The 18,615-nt window shown below is 41.4% G+C and overlaps 1 protein-coding gene across 1 annotated transcript in view; it reads left to right on the top strand.

The window, feature by feature from the left end:
* LOC128733585 (uncharacterized) overlaps positions 1-18,615 on the top strand; it is a 341,316-nt gene that overhangs the window by 22,377 nt on the left and 300,324 nt on the right. Inside the window, exon 2 of the mRNA XM_053827271.1 lies at positions 4,878-5,923. Coding sequence (XP_053683246.1) covers positions 5,810-5,923 — 114 coding nt within the window. The 5' untranslated portion in view covers positions 4,878-5,809. The remainder of the gene's footprint in view (positions 1-4,877; positions 5,924-18,615) is intronic.

The raw sequence follows: 18,615 nt of genomic DNA, 5'->3' as shown, positions 1-18,615 counted from the left end.
ACAAACTCAGGAACCGGACTGTTCCAACTTCTGTTACGTGCAGCGACAAGGAGGAGAACCAGATAACCGAAAGATCGGAGTTGGCCAGACGTTGGAACAACATTTCGCTGTACTGTCGAACGCAGAGCAAGATGCAGTCCTCGATAGAAACCGGATAATGATTAAGGATGATGGTCAAGCTACGGATCCATCAGCTTTGGATGAGACTAAAAAAGCAGATGGAGAGCTGAAAAACGGTAAAGCAGCTGTAAAGGACGGCCGAACTTTTAAAAGGTGGGCGAACAACTGTATTGTGTAATCCACCATCCATTTACATAAAAGGTATGCACTGAGGAGGAACTACCTACGAATTGGTTTGAAGGTATGCCATATTTACAAAAAAGGGCCATCGACTCCAATGCAGCAAATACTGATACATTACTCTCCTTAATTTCGCATACAAAATTCTCTCCGACGTCCTGTTTCATAGGCTAAGGCCGTTGCAGGAAACTTGCAGTTTTCGAGAGGGGCGCTCCACGACGGATCAAATGTTCACCTTACGGCACATCTTCTATGAATTCCGGGAATTCGACTTGTAGGCCGTTACCGTCTGTTTATAGACTTGAAGGCGACGTATGATTCAGTTAAACGAAATGAGCTGTGGCGGATTACGCTTGAACATGGTTTTCAACAATACTTATAAGACTAACACATGCTACCCTTGATGATTCAAAATCAAGCGTCAGAATAGCGGGTGAGATATTGGACTCGTTTGCGACGGTAGATGGTTTGAAGCAAGGTGACGAACTATCGAATTTGCTGTTTAACATTCCATTGGAAGGTGCTGTTGCAAGGGCAGGCATGCAGAGAAGTGGTACCAGCATCATGAAATCTTGGATGCTCCTATGAATCGTGGACAGCATCGATACCATCGGTGTTAAGCGTAGAGCTGTGGAAGAGACGAACACACATCTTAAGGGTGAAATAGGGCTTATCATAAGCTTTGCCAAAATGAAGTATATGGTGGCTAGTAAAGCGCGTAGTAGCTCTGCGGATGCTGGAACTACGGTGCTGATTGATTGAGAGACTTTTGAAGTGGCCGACGAATTTCGTCGGTTATCTCTAGCTATTCTATCTTGATACGTTAGTGACTTGTGATAACGATGTGAGTCGTAATGTAAAAAGAAGGATAGCGGCCAAATGGATATGCTACGGATCACACCAGCAAACTGACAAAGACAGCTCCATACTCGCACAAATAAGTTGGGTTCCAATCGAACAAAATGTTGACCGGGTCATTCGACCGGGCACGGAGTATCCACAAGTGACTGAAACAATCCGTATTCCGAAAGTATGGTGTCGAAAGAGGTAAAGCTTGATTAAGCCCCTCTTGAGGCTTGTTGAAGCACCGTTAAAACAGCCGTTGACAGTGTAGCCGAGAACATCTCAAACACATTGCTGAGACACAACTGTTTCAGCTTTGAATACCATTGATCAGGCCTGTTGGTAAGTTTTACGAAACAGCTGGACATACTTTTGCAAATTCCATCGCATTATGAAAGTTGAACCAAAGCCTGGCTAAAGGTTAATCTGGACGCATAGAACAATCTATAACGAGACTGGATTATTACAAAAAAAAATCAAAAATGACTGGGTAACAGTATTTTTATTCAGCTTTCATAGTATTACATTACTGAATTGCTCTGGTTTTAATACAATCTAATCTCACACTAACGCAGCCAATTCTTCAAAGCATCCTAAAAAATGGCGATTACTTCAATTAATCATTTTTCTTGTCAACGGCCTGGCCAACTGCGCATCATGTGCCACAGAGAGAATTGCAAGGAACAAGTGGAACCGAAAAATAATACCTAATACCAAGGGGAAGCTTGGTCCTCCCTTACCAAACGCTTCCCAAAAAATGATGATATATTTAGAGTCGTTTTGAGTATCTTTGCTAATAAAGGTTAAGTGATAGTCCGGACCCACGGGGCTGAACTAATGACATTTAGACCAGAAGCCAGGCTGCAATTGGCCAAGAATATAGTGCCTTATTTCGCTTTCTGAAAATAGGTTAGTTTATGGTTGCCTAAAACTGCAACCACACGATCCCGCACTTCCTAGCTTGGTTATTCAGTAATACAAATTGAAGTATTTCCAGGTATAGCCATGTGGTGGAGCTAGGTGGAGGCTTGGGATGGCGAGAGCTATGTTTGGTGCCTTTCCTAGTTGCCTTCCCCATTTCATATCATTGAATTTATCTAGTTCTGATAAAAATCTCGTACATTTTTCTTGATATAACTATTCATACTTAGCGGAATTGAAGATGCGACTGAATTAGTATTTTCTTTCACTTTGTACGCATGTCTTTAGCGCTGCTGACTGTCCCCCGCTACGTCGAAGTTGTTGTTTGACAATTGTCCATTTTTCAGTGGGTCGAAACTCCGGACAATTTAGGGGGCATCCATAAAGTACGTCACGCTTATAGGGGGGAGGGGGGGTTGACCTAATCGTGACGATTTGTGACGTAGGGGGGAGGGGGGGGTATGAAGTTATGTGACGTCACATGAAAAAAAATCATATGGAAAATTTATTCGGGAAATTATTATTTGCCCTTCATTTTAAGATACTACTATTGAAGGCTTCTATAAAATTAACGTACTGATGGATTTTAAAACAAATAGTAAAATTTTTTGAATGAACACTTTTTCATTTTTCTCATTTCCCATTTCTCATTTATTCTATGTAGTATGAACTCTCCATTAAGGTTTTACAGAATATGCAGTACACCGTTGAAGAGCTGCTTGAGTACCGTCCTGCCTAAAAGATTTTTGCAACCACAAATAGCAGTCGCACAAACTCCTGAAGGGTTACCGGAAGCTGCCAGAGACCCTGGCAATGTTTTACCTTGATATTCGTGCTGAACTCAATCGAAGAACAAAAACTCATACCGAAGTTCCACGGCTGCTTTTAAGGTTTTTCGGTATAATTTATACTGCCCCTCACTCAAAAGCTCTCTGAAAGATAGAGTTTAAGCCACTTGCGGATTAAATTTCGCATCTAAGTTAGTGTTGAATGATTACACGATTGAAGAAATACACAAAATGACAAAATCCGTCAGAAAAGTTCTTCCAAGGTGTGTTGCTGCAAGACGTCAGCAGGAAGTTCTGATTCTTTCAACTAGATCAGACGAATTTGAGTGGATGAATGTAAAGGGCGTGGATATGCGCGAAACATTAATCGACGGCACATCAGCGACTTCTGAAGCCTATCCGATTGCAGCAATTGAAGATCATCTTCAAAATCCGTGAATCGATGACTTATAATGAGGTTGGAATGAATATTTTGAAAATGAATGAAAATTTTTTTGTTGTGAAGGGGAGGGGGGGTTTCCGTGACGTGACGTACTCTCTAAGGGGGCGTCACGAATGTGTGACGAAATGTGACAAGGGGGGGAGGGGGGGTTTGATTTTGGTCAAAATTTGCGTGACGTACTAAATGGATGTCGCCTTAGAGGGTTTATCTCTTTTGACATGAAATCTTTGTCTCTTTGTGAAATTATCAGCAAACGCGAACTTATACTTGCCTGGCACATTCCCACGTCCAGTTGCAATGTAAAATTTTTGACTGGGAAGTTGTTTGAAATCCATTTTCACGTAGATTTCCTCGTCTATCGAAATACATCCGTTGAACTTGCCAAAACTTGCTCGTACATACACGTAGCACGCTTCTTGGCTACCAAATTCTGTTTCGAGTGCCGATTCAAATATTTACTAGCACTGTATGACTTACCTATAACCTTCTAGAGCGACGATGTTCACCTTCTAGCCATATCCCAGATAGAGTTGTCAATTGGACTTAACGCCCCACAATATCTTCCTTCTCAGCTCTTTGTCCCTAGTCGTGATTTTCTTGAAAGTCCTTTGCCGCTTTTCCATACCTAGGTTCTCCTTATAAGCCACCAGAACAGTACACACTTTTTGTTTATGCATTTTGAGTACTTTAGCCAACTTTGATCCAGACCTCTGGATTTTCCAGGTGTTCGTGTAAGAATTGTTTTACGTCGTTGGAGTTCCATTCTCTACTGCTTCGCAACAAGGTGGAACAATTTGACGAAACTTGCACCAGTTGTTTTTCACAAAGTTCATAAACATGTAAACAAAATTATCTCGAATGGTTTCTTTTCCTAACACGAACGGCGTGCCGGTGACACATGGAAGCGGGTGTCCAGATTCACTTTTAGTCAGGCTTTGAAAAGTGTGAGTTCAATTTTTAAAGAGTTTTACAGACAAGAACGCAACTTGCGCCAGGCAGCTCCGAAGAAGATTGTGGGTGACATGTATTGAGCGACATAGTTGAAAAACATATATTTGTGATTTTTGAATTTTGTAGTACTAAAATTGACTAGAATACTTAGGTATAAAATAAGCACTAATTTGTGATTAGCAACCTCGATCTAGTTATTATCATCTCAAGTAATTTTTAGAATGCCGATGACAATGACAAATATGACGAACATAATAAAAGCGTCTTAAACCTGAGATATTACGTTATGGATTGTTGTATGTAAAGGGCTTAAAAATCATATTTGTTTGCAAATAATTGCCTTGTTCTGTGCCAGTTTAACTTAAATGAGGTTTATTGGGAAATCCAGTATTACACGAAAGTATCTCTTTAGCAAATATTTACTATGTCTGTTTAAACAGAATGGCGGCTACTTTTTTTTCTCTATCCAGATCATCCCGTGTATTTCACTGAAGTCTCATATGTAATACATTGACGATAAAATGAGAAACAAATGCATTCAAGCGGTTTGTATATTCACTGATTAAATGAAAAAATTACCGGACAAACGAAAACCAACATCCTTTCCTATTATTTTTATTATTTCCCAGCAGCCTCAGTTCCATGCATTATTAACCGGAACAGCGATCCAGCAAAAGAAAAAAAAACACGTGCCAACAGCACTCAAAAAGTGTATATTAATGCAATTTCACCGACCGCAGCAGACCGTCAATAACCTGTCCCAACCGGCCGAACGCCTACGGTGAAAAGAAGTCACCCAAAAATGAGGAAATAAATTTAAATTTTAATCGATGTTCTTCGAAGGCCAATGGTGTTGCAGCTCAGTATACGGTTGTCGAGTCCGTTGTTCGGGTGGGCCTACTAAAAATCCCTTAGAGCCAACGACGTAATCCAGAGGAACGAGAGGAAAATGTGCTGTTGAAAATTTTCCACCTCTGCTGTGCGGCCCCATTGCGTCGGCGTGTGTGCTTATGCTAATAGTAAATGAGTGTAGTTAAAAAAGGGGCGAAAGTGGCTGACAGCGAAAGTAACACACGGGGGACACAAGTGCGACGCCTGTATTTCGAGTGTTTTATTAGTGTCGATATACGCGCATAAATAATAATAGCGCAAGTGAATCAATTCATCCTGAGTGCAGGGTGTGTAGTAAAATAGTTAGGTGTGAAATCTACAAGCAATCATCGTAGAGTTTGCTGTTGTTTCGTCCTTCGAATCTGTGTGCAACCGGAAAGATCCATCGATGTCGTCAACGTTTTTCAAGCTCTTAGTGTTAAAGCGTTCTTCTTCCTCCTCCAATTGCCATCGAAAGATGTGTTAGTGTGCGTAGTTTTAGGCACAGTGATTGAAAGAGAAGAATATCCTTATCTTGGTGGGTGCTCATTGACATAAAAAATCTACCAAAGTGGCCGCGTCGAAGAAAGCCCGGGGCGCCTTGTCGGAAGGTCGCCTGACCACTGTGACCACAACGGGAACGGAGACCGGCACCAGCTTCACCAGCTCCCGCCAGGGTTCCGTCGATGGGGTGATGCAACGATGCGGTCTCTGTTCGATCATATCCAGCTTGCTGCGGCGAGCCATGTGCGTTGGATCCCGACGTGGTAGCGGCGAATCGTACTACCAGGAACTGCCGGAAACAAATGTAAGTAATTGTCCAGATGATTTTAACAAAGATCCTAATTGCTTTCGTTTACGTCACTTGGTAGCTGATTGTTGAAGTTGATTAGTAAATACGACGGAATTTTCTACAGCCCGCAATATAAATTGAAAAGATAACCGATTGTAAATTTGGAACATCACAGAACCGAGACAAACGTTTGCAAACCGTTGACGTCAAATTGAGTTAGTATCACGAATAAAAGCTGCACTGCGAATCCAATTACTATATCAACAACGGTCCAAGGGTAGGGCTATCAAGGGAACCTTAACAACAATGGTGATGTAAAAAACTACGGCCAGTCGTTCTGGCATTAGCACTACCATAGCTACAAGTTTCTAGTACACTAATCAGTAATTATTTTAATTTCTTTCAATGAAATGGAATTGTCTACAGCAGCAAGGAGCACATGCTATGTTGAATAAAATCACGTCGGATCTGACTTGTAGGTATAATCAGCCAGATCCAGCACTAAGCATTTCTTCTAATCTTATAACCTCACAAACATGCATGAGGATCAAAAGTGGGCTCTATTCACTATTCGCTTCTCTGTTCTCTCATTAACCGCCACTTCAGCGGGAAGTATTTAGGCATAAAGCAGGGGAGTGGCGATGGGTGAGGTTATATGTATATTTACCTTTCCTCCCATTCAGCTATTTATCGCATAATGCCAACGAATCTACCAAAGTGGAACGTCTGTTCAGGCGCACCGTATCGCACTCTAAACCTGCTTCTACCTTTGCCAAAACCGTCATCAGAGAAGTAGCTTGTCAAATATTGTTCAACCCAAAGTAGTTAGCTGCGGTAGACGGATACTATGTTATGTCACATCAACACCACCGCCGCGCCGCTGCTCCTACTTCCCGAGTTCTCACTCAATCATCAGCGAACGACCGCACCGCGAACGCCTTGCAGCAGTTTTATTCCTCGTTCTAGCTAGGTGTATTTATTCACACAACATAAATATGCATCCGGCGGAACCATTCGTTGGGTAAACTCGAATAAACATGTAACTTTATGACGAAACTGCTATTGGCCAGTTTCGATCCTTGGTTCTTATAAGCTAGGTTTTCAGTTTTAGAGCACAATTATTCCTGAAAGTATTGTTTTCATGATAAATTTGTTTAACCTTAACGTTTCCGACATTAAAAATTAAGGTACTTTCAGTTATACTTTTGGCTCTATCCCCACTGATTGTCATTTGATTTTTATGCAACTAGTCCTAAAAGAACCACATTAGATTGGCCTCTAATGAAAAAATATTTTGCCAAATTATAGTTTCATTTTCCCGGAGATATTCCAGATCGTATTTGGATTTTTTTGGCGTCATAAATAGCAGATGAAATATATAGACCGGTGATCGGGCCCGGATCGACACGAGCGATAACAGCCAGCGATGTATCGACTTTGCAACTTCCCGAGGTATGATGATCAGCAGCTAGGGCTGTCTAACCGGTAGTACCGCCGCTATCGAAACGGGTAATACCGACCAATTTTTGGATACAGAAATACCGGTTTTGTAAAGGCAAAAAACCGGTATTTCCGGTATTTTCCTAAGTCCTAGTTTTTTTTTAAATTCCTCCTTGCTTATTGGAACTAAGTTTGATAGAAGATTGTAAAATTCATAGAAAAACAATTTGGTGTTAATGGTGACGAGAATCTTTGACTACTAGCAATGAAGAGAGTAAAACTGTGGATCAAATAATTATAGATCTTGATCCCGTTAAAGGCTGAGTAGTGCATCTTTGCTGTAAAAAATGCTTCATTGTATGACCCAGACATCGCATTCCAATTTATTTTTGAACAACTTGATATTTAAAAGCCATCAAATTATTTGAAGCACTCAAATAATGAATATAGGAATTAGAGCCCGGCAACGTCACTTACAATAGTAAATCGTCACACAACAATGAAGCAATAAAGCTGCAGTCTCAACTGAAGCAGCGCCGCTTTGTTTCAAAACTGGCTTCAATCAGCGTCAGTGAGACGGTGTTTACTTTATCATGACGACTCGTTTTAAAGTTTTATTTGTATTTTTCTATCAAATATTCAGTAAAAGGCCAGTAGCTTTGAATGCAATTGAATTGAATTTGAGAAACATTTCCTACAATTTAACGGATATTACGATTAACCTACTCAACATCGACAAATCGTATTTGACTGTCAGTCGTCGTCATTTGAAATAATCACTAAGTTCAGCTGAAGCTTGCTTGAAACGTGAACTGTATGAAGCGAAGGTAAGAGAAAGTCAGCTTCATTCATTTGTTTCGACGATTCCGGGCCCTGATCATAATACGGGAATCTTTGCGTTTTTTGATCATTCTTCCCATCAAAGTGTCTGCCAGGAAAGAACTTAGAATATTTTTCAAGTCTTCAGAGTGATATATTGATAAACAAGCAGATGAAACCTCGAAACTACTATCTTCAAATTGTGGGAATGATAACAGAGAAGAGAAGGCAACTGGGAACGATGATGAAGAAGATGGCGCTATGCAAGGGTTCGGTTTGGAGATGGCAGAAAAATTTGCGAAGAGGCTGTAGGAGACCAGGACATTTATTATGCTAGAAGCTACAATACTGGGATTTTTGAAAACAGTTAAAACATGTTTTCGCGGAGGCGTTCGTCAGACTTCGATGAAAGCGGACTTTTTCAATTGTTAAAAGCTTTGGCAACAAAATCCGTTCAAGCAAGGGAAATAAACTGCTAATCGTATTCTATCTGCCTAAATTATACTTTGTTAAGCAACAATACTAAAGCTAATGTTTGAAAATAAAAACATTTACTGAAAAACATCAACATTTTTAATGATTCCGAATAATCTGCCAATAGGGGGCCCTGTAGCCGCAAGGTTGCCGAGTCTGCGATGACAAGCGAGTGGTCGTGGGTTCGAATCTTAGTAGAATCAGGCCATTCGATGTTAAGTGACTTTAGCATGGGCTTATTCTCAGCCCCCTCCACATCCTTCCTACTGCATTCTGCATTTACTAACAATGAAAGCCTCTTGCCAGGGCAAGTTACAAGAGTAGTACTTGCTTGAGGTGCGAATGAAGCCTCTTGTTCAAGGGCAAATTATAGCTTGTTCCGCTTCCTGGTTCTAAGAACGAGATTGGTAATGCATAAGTAGTAAGGAACACATACATACACACATACACACCCTCACTCTGTGCTGAAGTCTGCTTTACCGACCATGAAGCCTTTAGCCGGGACTGGTTATAAGAATGATACTTGCTCGAGGTGCGAATGAAGCCTCTTGTCCAAGGACAAATTGTATTTAGTCTCCGCACTTCCTGGCTTTAGAGCTAGATTGGTTGAAAAGTAGTAAGAAGCGTAGAGGGAAAATGGGGTGAAAACACACCGACACTTTAAGCACGGATAATAAGCAGTTCACTCACTCTATAGCGATACTGCAATAACAACGAAGTGCGGAACAACACCTGGATAAGATCACAATAGATCAAAATGCTGGTCGTAGTGATAATATCCACACACACAAAAAAAAATCTGCCAATACCGGTATTACCGGTATTTTCTACGCTATACCGAAATACCGGTTTTCACCAAAAGCGCTCAATACCGACTGCCCTATCAGCAGCCCTTTCTTTCCTCGCAAAGATATCTACAGTCACCTGACTAACGAACAATGAACCAAATCGACCATATTTTCACCGATGGCCGGGTTTCTCGAATATTACCAACATACGCTCCCTACAGGTTGCGATTATCGACTCCGATTATTACATAGTAGCTCAGTACACTACCTGCTAGCGTTATAAAGAAATCCCAGAATTACGCAATAAAGTGCCAATACTAGTGCCTGCTTATCATGTTTGTAGAGTTCTGTCCGGAGCCGGTTCTTTGCAGTGACTTTAGTAGCTAATTACCCATTTCCGATCCTAATTTGTTGAATCTTAAATCGCACTACCCATACTCGACGCGAACCCGAGGTAAAATCCCAGGCACCCAATCTCGATCCCATGCGTGGTCTTCGAATGTACAAGGTTATTAGGAATTTTTCGAAGATCCAGATAAATACTCCTCCATAATTTTTGACGCCTGCGATGAATCAAAAATTCACGTAGATGGTCACTGTTGCTATCTGCCTTTTTCTTGGTTCCTAGGAAAACTAGAGTGCGAGTTTTTGAGTTGGTAATCACCAGTGCTTAGAAATCTTATGTTCAATTTATGCAATACGCCTGAATTGATGCAATATACTGCTCATTCTATGCTGTTTCCAGTATGTATGCGTTAGCTCTCTCTCTCTCTCTCTCTCTCTCTCTCTCTCTCTCTCTCTCTCTCTCTCTCTCTCTCTCTCTCTCTCTCTCCTTTTGTCAAAGTTTTTTGTTTTGTTTATGCTTACTCAGTTTTGTGTAAAATGGCGTCGAAACAAGAAGCATGTTGGGAGCGCGTTGTACACTTCTTCGAACTGCCACAGAAATCTCGGCAAAAAATATACGGTACAATATTTAAAAAGCGTATAGGTTGCGGCTTCGACTGTTTACCATATCCTAAGATGCCCAACAACTGTTCGCAAGCCAGCCAAAATTAGTCGTGCCTTCAACAGCAAGCCCTCTGGTGTGGTTATCAATTAAGATGTGCACCAGACGAATGTTTGAAGAAAATTTTGATCCCGTTTCTACAAAAACATCATGCAGACAGCCAGAAGGGGGGGGGGCCGGGGGCCCAATTTTGATTTTAACTGTTTTATATGCATATTTTTGCGTTTAGAACTACAATACATTAAATGTATTGTGATGTATTATACACTCAAGTCTCTTTTTACACGGTTTTTTTTTACGATTTTTGAATTAACACGGTTTTTTTTATGATATTTTTTGAATTAACGCGGTTTTTTTTTAAACGGTTTTTTGAATTAACACGGTTTTTTTTAAACGATTTTTTGAATTAACACGGTTTTTCAGCGCGATATTTATGTTTTCTGAATTTACACAGTATTTTTTCGATGGTTTTTAAATTATAATGTTTGTATATCGTTCGGAAATTTTCTAAAAAAAGCCAGTATATGAAGTACCAAGCCATGCTACGTCTAATACGTACATTCCCAGAATAGAATAGCGCAGAACAACGTAGGTCTGAGGGAATGGATATTACGAACCCCCTAAAACACACTCACATTATTAATAATAAAAAATAGTGTTCAATCAACAAAAAACTATCAATTTTAATCACGCGGTTAAGCGTCCCACCAGGGCCCTTTCGTCGATTACGGAAAGGAAAAGCAACCTACTACCCGAAAAGCTCGACGCGCACATGAGCTATAGCATATCTGCTCGACTAGTACCAGTCGCTCCCCCGAGAGCGGTAAGTTAGGTTAAATAAAAATCATCATCTAAATTGAAAGTTCTTTCTAAGCTGCCGTGTGTCCCTAATCGGTGTCAGAAAGCCGACCTCGAAAAGGAGTCTCTCTCCCTCTAGATCGAGCTAGCCAAGAGAAAAGAGATCGTGAGTATCCACCCCGGAAGTCCCCAGTGGTTCGACCAGCGACTTGGGGTAGTAGCGGGTTATTTGCTACCAATAATTGAATAATGCATTATGCAACTGTGACAAATAACACAGTTTTGTGTTTCTACTACCACTTTTTTGGTAGTACGAACACAAAACTTCGAAACTAATTACACGTAAATTCATTTAAGACAACGAAAGGAATTCGTACATTTTATGCTTCATGGTACTGATACAAGATTTTACATTTTTACGACGATTTTGGAATTAACACGGTTTTTTTTACAACAATTTTTGAATTAACACGGTTTTTTTTACAACAATTTTCGATTTAACACGGTTTTTTTTTACAACAATTTTTGAATTAACGTGGTTTTTTTTTAAACGGTTTTTTTTTACACGGCACGTATCCCCCGTGTAAAAAAAGACTTGAGTGTATTTATAAGCAGTAATGCATATAATGTATTAGGAGCCAAGATAGGGCTCCTGGCCCCCACCTCTGGCTACGTGGCTGCATGCAGATGGACTATTTTGGCCGATAGAGCATAATCGCATTACGCCAATAAAACACGATCGTTCCTGAATACCCATTCGATCCCATTTGTACCCAAAAAACACGATCCGAAAAATCTGCCTCAGTGCGCCCAGTCAAAGATTTCTTCGGGATTTTGAGTTCCTTGGTATACAAAAATAACTGGAGAGCCACGAATTGCAAACAGTTCATTGGTAGAATCAAGAGATGTATTCGCAAAGTTGACATGACGGCCGTACAGCGCTCCTGTTCCGACATCAAACGGAAGCTTCGTCGAACAGCCGATTACGGACCGTTTTCAAATGTACACTAATTTTTTTCAACAATGGATAATGTATCTTTAATTTCGGTGACAGGTAATTTATGACAGCTTGAGAAAAAAATCCAAAATTTTAGTTGCCATCCGTTATTCAGTCATTCACGACAATAGTAAATGAAACAGCGAAAAAGCTTGGAACATGGAACTGCAAGTCTGTCAATTTTCTGGGTAGTCTTACTCGTATCCTTTCTGACTAACTGGTTCGACACTGTAGCGCTGCAGGAGGTGTGCTAAAAGTGGCCTACGGTATATTCGTATAGAAATGGATACACGATTTACCAAACCTGCGGCAACACACATGAGCTGGGTACAGCTTTTATCGTAATGGGCGACATGCAAAAGCAATGATTGGGCGGTGGCACTTTTAACGCGCAACATGAACGTGAATACGTCAACTATCCAAGGCATGACCTCAAAATCGTCATCGGAGATCTTAACGCTCAGGTTGGTCAGAAGGAGCCATTCAGACCGGTTATTGAAGAGTTCAGCGCACACTCGCTTACGAAAGAAAACGACCTTCGACTTATTGAGTTCGCCGCCTCCAAAAATATAACCATACGAAGTACCTACTTCCGGCACTGCCTCCCATATCGATACACCTGAAGATCATCACAACAGACGAACTCGCAAATCGACCACGTTTTGATTGATGGAAGGAACTTTTCGGATATCATCGACGTTAGCACCTATCGTAGCGCAAACATCGATTGTGACCACTAATTTTTGTTGGTTAAAGTACACCAAAGACTTTCCGTTGTTACCAACATTCGGTACCGACGCCCGTCACGGTACAACCTGAAACGACTCAAGTTACCTGAGGTCGTTACTGAGCACGCTCAGTGCCTTGAGACTGAGCTTCTGGGTGAGGGAGAGCCACACGAAGCCCCTCTCGAGGATAGCTGGGATTGTGTTAAAGCAATCATCAATGACGCAAAGAAGTAGTCGACATAGCGACTGGTTCGATGAGAAATTCCAGAAGATGTTAGATGAGAAGAACACAGCGCGAGCGTCTAGTTTGCAGCAGCCTTCAAAACGTGGAACGATCTAGACAGAAACGAAGACAGCAAACCTAGTTTTTCCAGTACGAGAACATGAAAAAGCTGTATCGCTGTCAGGACATGTATAAAATTTTACAAGAAACTGCACGTATTCCGCAAAAGCTTTGCGCCGCAAGCCGAAACATGTCGAGATTAAGACGGAGGGATCTTGTCGGATGAACGTGATGTGATCGAAAGGTGGAAGTAGCACTACAATGAGCACCTGAATGGTGCAGAGACGGACTACCTAAACAGCAAGGGGAACGACTATATCAGTACAGCGGATGATGGTGATGTGCCGACTCCTATCAATTGGTGAGGTGATCAAAGTCATCAAATAGCTCAAGAACAACAAAGCAGCTGGCAAAGATGGCGTCGTAGCGTAGCTTGTCAAGATGGACCCGGATAGGTTGCCCAGCCAGCACCAACTCGTATATCATTGTAAGAAAATTATCGTAAATATCTTTTAACAAATTCGGAATCGTAAATAAAGCCTAATACAGTGCATACAAGTTTATAGTATATCGTTTATAATGACAGTAGCTGACAAATATACGATTTTCAGCACAAAGTCGTATAGCTGCATGGAGCTGGTCCCGCTTAATCGGATCTTATCGTATACAAATACCTATATAAGCGTATCGTAATTATTCCTCAGTGCGTATATCGCCTCTAAAATGGTATGGATAAGCGGGTTTTGCGAGTCGAATAAGATTTGGTTGAATACATATCGGTACGTAATTCTTATTTGTAACCTTAATATACATATGAAAATGCTAGCTGGGTGTCTACAAGGTCTGCACCGGCTGATTGTCAGGGTTTGGGAAACAGAATAGTAACCGGAGGAGTGGAAGAAGGGAGTAATATGCCCATTATACAAGAAGGGCGATGGTATTTCTTGTCTTCTGTTCAACATCGCGCTAGACGGTGTTATGAACCCCGCATGCTAAAACTCGTTTTGAAAGCAAAGCAAATCCTAGGTGCTACATTCCGTTATCGAAACTCGACCTTCTGTTTTTATACGACAGACTTCGCAGCCAGCTGTTAGAGTACAGGACAATTGCAGGGCCAGTTGCTACGATAATTGACTCTAACAGCCTCTCCCAGTCGAGATCTGAACATACGACGGCTGGTTTATTAGGCCAGTATCATACCTCGAGCCCAACTCTTCAATAAATATAGCCAATTTATCCGTTTCGCTGACGACGTGGACATTGTCACTGATGACGTCGGATAACAACTGCACTAGAGAAATACGCAGACGTATTCTTGCCGGAAGTCGTACTTTTTACGGACTCCACAAAACCCTAAGGTATGGTAAGCTTCACCCCCGTCCCAAATGTACCGTGTACAAAACGCTAATAAGATCGGTAGTCCTCTACGGACATGAAACGTTGTCAATGCTCGACCGGGCCTTGAAAGCACTGACCGTTTTTGAATGTCGTGTGCTTAGGATCATCTTTGGCAGTGTTTGTGAAAACGGTTTATGGAGAAGAAGGACGAACCACGAGTTGGTGCAGCTCTTCTGCGAACCCAGTTTCTAGAAAGTTGCTAAAGCTGGAAGTATACAATGGGCGGGACATGTTGTGAGAATGTCGAACAACAACCCTGTAAAAATGGTTTTCACCTTGAATCCGGTTGGTACCAGAGGCAGAGGTGCGTAGCGTGCTCGATGGTTAGACCAATTGGAGCAAGATCTGGAAAGTGTGGGACAGTTGAAAAATTGCAGACGGACAGCCCTGGTTTGTTGGCGGTACATTATTTTGCAAGTCAAATCCTGAGGTGCATCGCAGTTGCAGTCGCTCTTACAACCGAGCCATTCGTCTTCAAGGATCAATACAGCGATCTTCTCAGGAGAAGGTACAGCATCATTCAGCTTGCGCGCGTAGCTCTCGACATCTTGTGGGTTGTTCGATTACTGAATGTTTAGCCAAGGATGACGGTTTTGTCGCGAATGGTATATAGCCAACAATTTTTGGCTCACATTAAACCCATGTGGTCAGGTATTACCAGCATAAAAATACTAAATATACCGACAGAAAACTACTAAAATAAAATCTCTGCAAAGTTTTGCAGTAGAGACCATCAATCATTATTTGAAACGTCGTACAGTTCAGTTTTCCAAAATACCCTATTCTGCTTACATGCTGAAAACGCAAACAGTCAGTTAAATCCAGTCGAAAAACAAACCATTGTTTGCGAGCCCCCTAATCGCACACCCAGACTCGATAGCATAGTGAATCTGAACGTTACGCTTTTGCCAATTCGGCTGAAATCCCCGGAGACAAATCTCCTGCTCGAAGCGGTTTGACAAGCGGAGTTAATTGAAAGGAAAAAAAAATCAATACAACGGAGTTTTCGGCAGGTCTGACAACATGATTGAACGGCGAATCGACCTTACGTTGAGAATGGATTTATGTACTTCCACTGTTTTCCTGTTTTCCCAGAACATGATGAAACAACCTGAAGTGGGAATTTCAGCGTTGGAGTGGTTATTAGTGTCTAAGGCAACGGAGAGAAAAACAAACATCATGAACATTCGGTTTACAGTTTATCTATCGAGCAATTATCGTGAAATGAATTTTACCTAGCAAGTATCCTCCGGCTTTAAAAATGTGAGCATTGGTTTACTCGTAGTGACAAAAACGTCGCTCAGACCCTACCGAACCGAACGAACGCTGGGAATTCCTACGGCTTAGTTCAAACAGGCACAATAGGCAGTAACGTCGGTTGCATCCAGTGCCAACGGAACCGCGCAGGGATTGGATTTAATCCTTCGGTTGAATACGAACTGGATGAATATATTCGTTCGTTCTGCGCCTACGGTATGGCACTTGCGGGAATAACGCTGTTCCAGATGACAGAACAAATCCAGATTTACGAAAAAATGCCACATAACATTGCCTTGGCGTCGGTAGAAGGCAATTTGTTCAGATTTGTTGGGTGGAATTTTGCAATGTGAAATCTTACTAATTATACGACGAGTTCTACACAGCGAGTTTTCCAAGGAATGACTGCCTGAAAAATAAACGTTATCTAAATGCAAACACTTTCGCTTCAATGTGGAAATATTATCAAACAGTTCGTCTGCATACTCAAAGGTCATCAAACTAATTTAAATTCTCACCTTAGTATCATCCTACACGGCTGTGAGCAATCACTGGAAAAATTGTCTGTATCAAAAATTTCCATTTTTCGTTGAATTTCCTCTCTTCTGCCCCGCATAGAGCTAACAACAATAGTCGGTAGGGCGTTGACATGCGTCAGAATCGAGTCCAATGATTGGGTTCTGATGCTGAGAGCTAGATTCGCTGGGATCCGACATGTCGCAATGGAACGCGAGTGACTTCCATCGTGTACCTGTATATGTACATAGACTGTCGCTGTACTGCATGCGAGTTCTGCGATGTAGAAAGCAATTCATTTCGAGAAAACGTTTTGCATCTTTTTTTTTGATAGACAAGTCTCACGAGAAGCAGCATCAAGCGACAGAGATTTGACGTGTATGCGAAATAAACGCTGTTCTCGGAAAGGAAATAAGCGTACTGTTGTGAGATGCAAAGGAAAAAGAAATTTGCTTAACAAGGTGACTGATTGATTGGATGTTATCCTTCGATACCGTGTGACTGGGGATGGTATTTCGCATTCTATTTCTGTCCATGGAAGTAGGATATTCTCGTCGATTGCTTTGAGTTCTCCTCTTAGAGAGACTCTGAAATTAATACCAACGCCGTTTGTTGCGTTTGAATACGCTTGAGTAGAGATACGACAAATCGATAAAATTTCTGCAGCTTTGTTTTTATAAAAAAATCATTCATTCAAATGGTTGTCTTTTTTCAATTCCAATTTCCCATTTTGTGTGACGCGTTGCTGTAAAACAATTTCATCAAAAATAACATGTATTACGAGTAAATTAAATATTAATCATTACAAATGCCTGGAATGTACTATTAGATACATTTCATGTCTGGAATGATTAGGATACTGCTGGGTTTTGTGAACAAGTGCAAGCAAGACTCTGCCGTGTCAATCTTATTTTTATCTGATTGGTTTTTACTCTGATGATCGGTTAGATGCAAAAATAAGATTATTTGTTGCACAAAAGCAGGATAATCCTTGAGGCCTGCGGCCCAGGATGACAGAACGCCTAATATTAGTTGGTGGGTGTTAAATCAGACCGGACCAAGCAGCAAAATTTAAAAAAATGAGTTAATGACAGCAAATGATCAAAAAATTTCTAAGCTACATTTTACTCTAATCAGACTACAGCAGTCCCCCGAATAACGCGGTTTCGAATAAGGACGTTTCCATTAAGGACGGTCTCGAGTGATTCCATTAACGCGGTCGAACGTCCTTATTGGAGTCTACGTAGCATATGGGAATTGACCTAATTGGTTCCAACATGGAATAACTCGTGATCCTGACCTAATAGACGGTTAGTGTCTTCGACAAAGTTGTTCAGTACATCAACGGGTTTTCATTGGATTATAGTATTGCGGAATTGTCTCACAACGTGGCGCTAGCGTATATGTAATATTTTTGTATAGGCTGTATCTCGCGCTGCAGGCTATCTAGAAAGTTGCGGCCTTCGGGAAGGTTGCTCAAATGACTGCTACCTTCAAGATGGCATGGAAAAAAGCGCAGAACTGACTCACTACGTGGCGCTAGTGTATATGTAATCCTCTTATGCAGGCTGCATCTCACGCTGCTGACTATCTAAAAAGTTGCGATCTTCGGGAAGGTTATTCATATGACTGAGGCCTTCAAGAAGGGATGGAAAATATTACAGAATTGCCTCACTACGTGGCGCTAGCATATATGTAATATTCTTAAGCAGGCTGTATCTCGCGCTGCTGACTATATAGCAAGCTGCGGTCTTCGGGAAGGTTATTCATGACTGCGACCTTCAAGAAGGGATAGAAAATATTGCAGAATTGCCTCACTATGTGGCGCTAGCATATATGTAATCTTCTTACGCAGGCTGTATCACGCGCTGCTGACTATATAGCAAGCTGCGGTCTTCGAGAAGGTTATCCATATGACTGAGACCTTTAAGGGATGGAAAAAAGTGCAGAATTGCCTCACTACGTAGCGCTAGCATATATGTAATCTTCTTACGCAGGCTGTATCACGCGCTGCTGACTATATAGCAAGCTGCGGTCTTCGAGAGGGTTATTCGTATGACTGAGACCTTCAAGAAGCGATGGAAAATATTACAGAATTACCTCACTAAGTGGCGCTAGCATATATGTAATCTTCTTAAGCAGGCTGTATCACGCGCTGCTGACTGTATACCAAATTTCGGTCTTCGAGAAGATTATTCAAATG

The sequence above is a fragment of the Sabethes cyaneus genome, chromosome 2 (genome assembly GCF_943734655.1).
Source record: "Sabethes cyaneus chromosome 2, idSabCyanKW18_F2, whole genome shotgun sequence".
Taxonomy (NCBI): Eukaryota; Metazoa; Arthropoda; class Insecta; order Diptera; family Culicidae; genus Sabethes; species Sabethes cyaneus.
The sequence above is the reverse complement of the archived record's forward strand: the minus strand, read 5'-3'. Positions and strand labels throughout refer to the sequence as shown.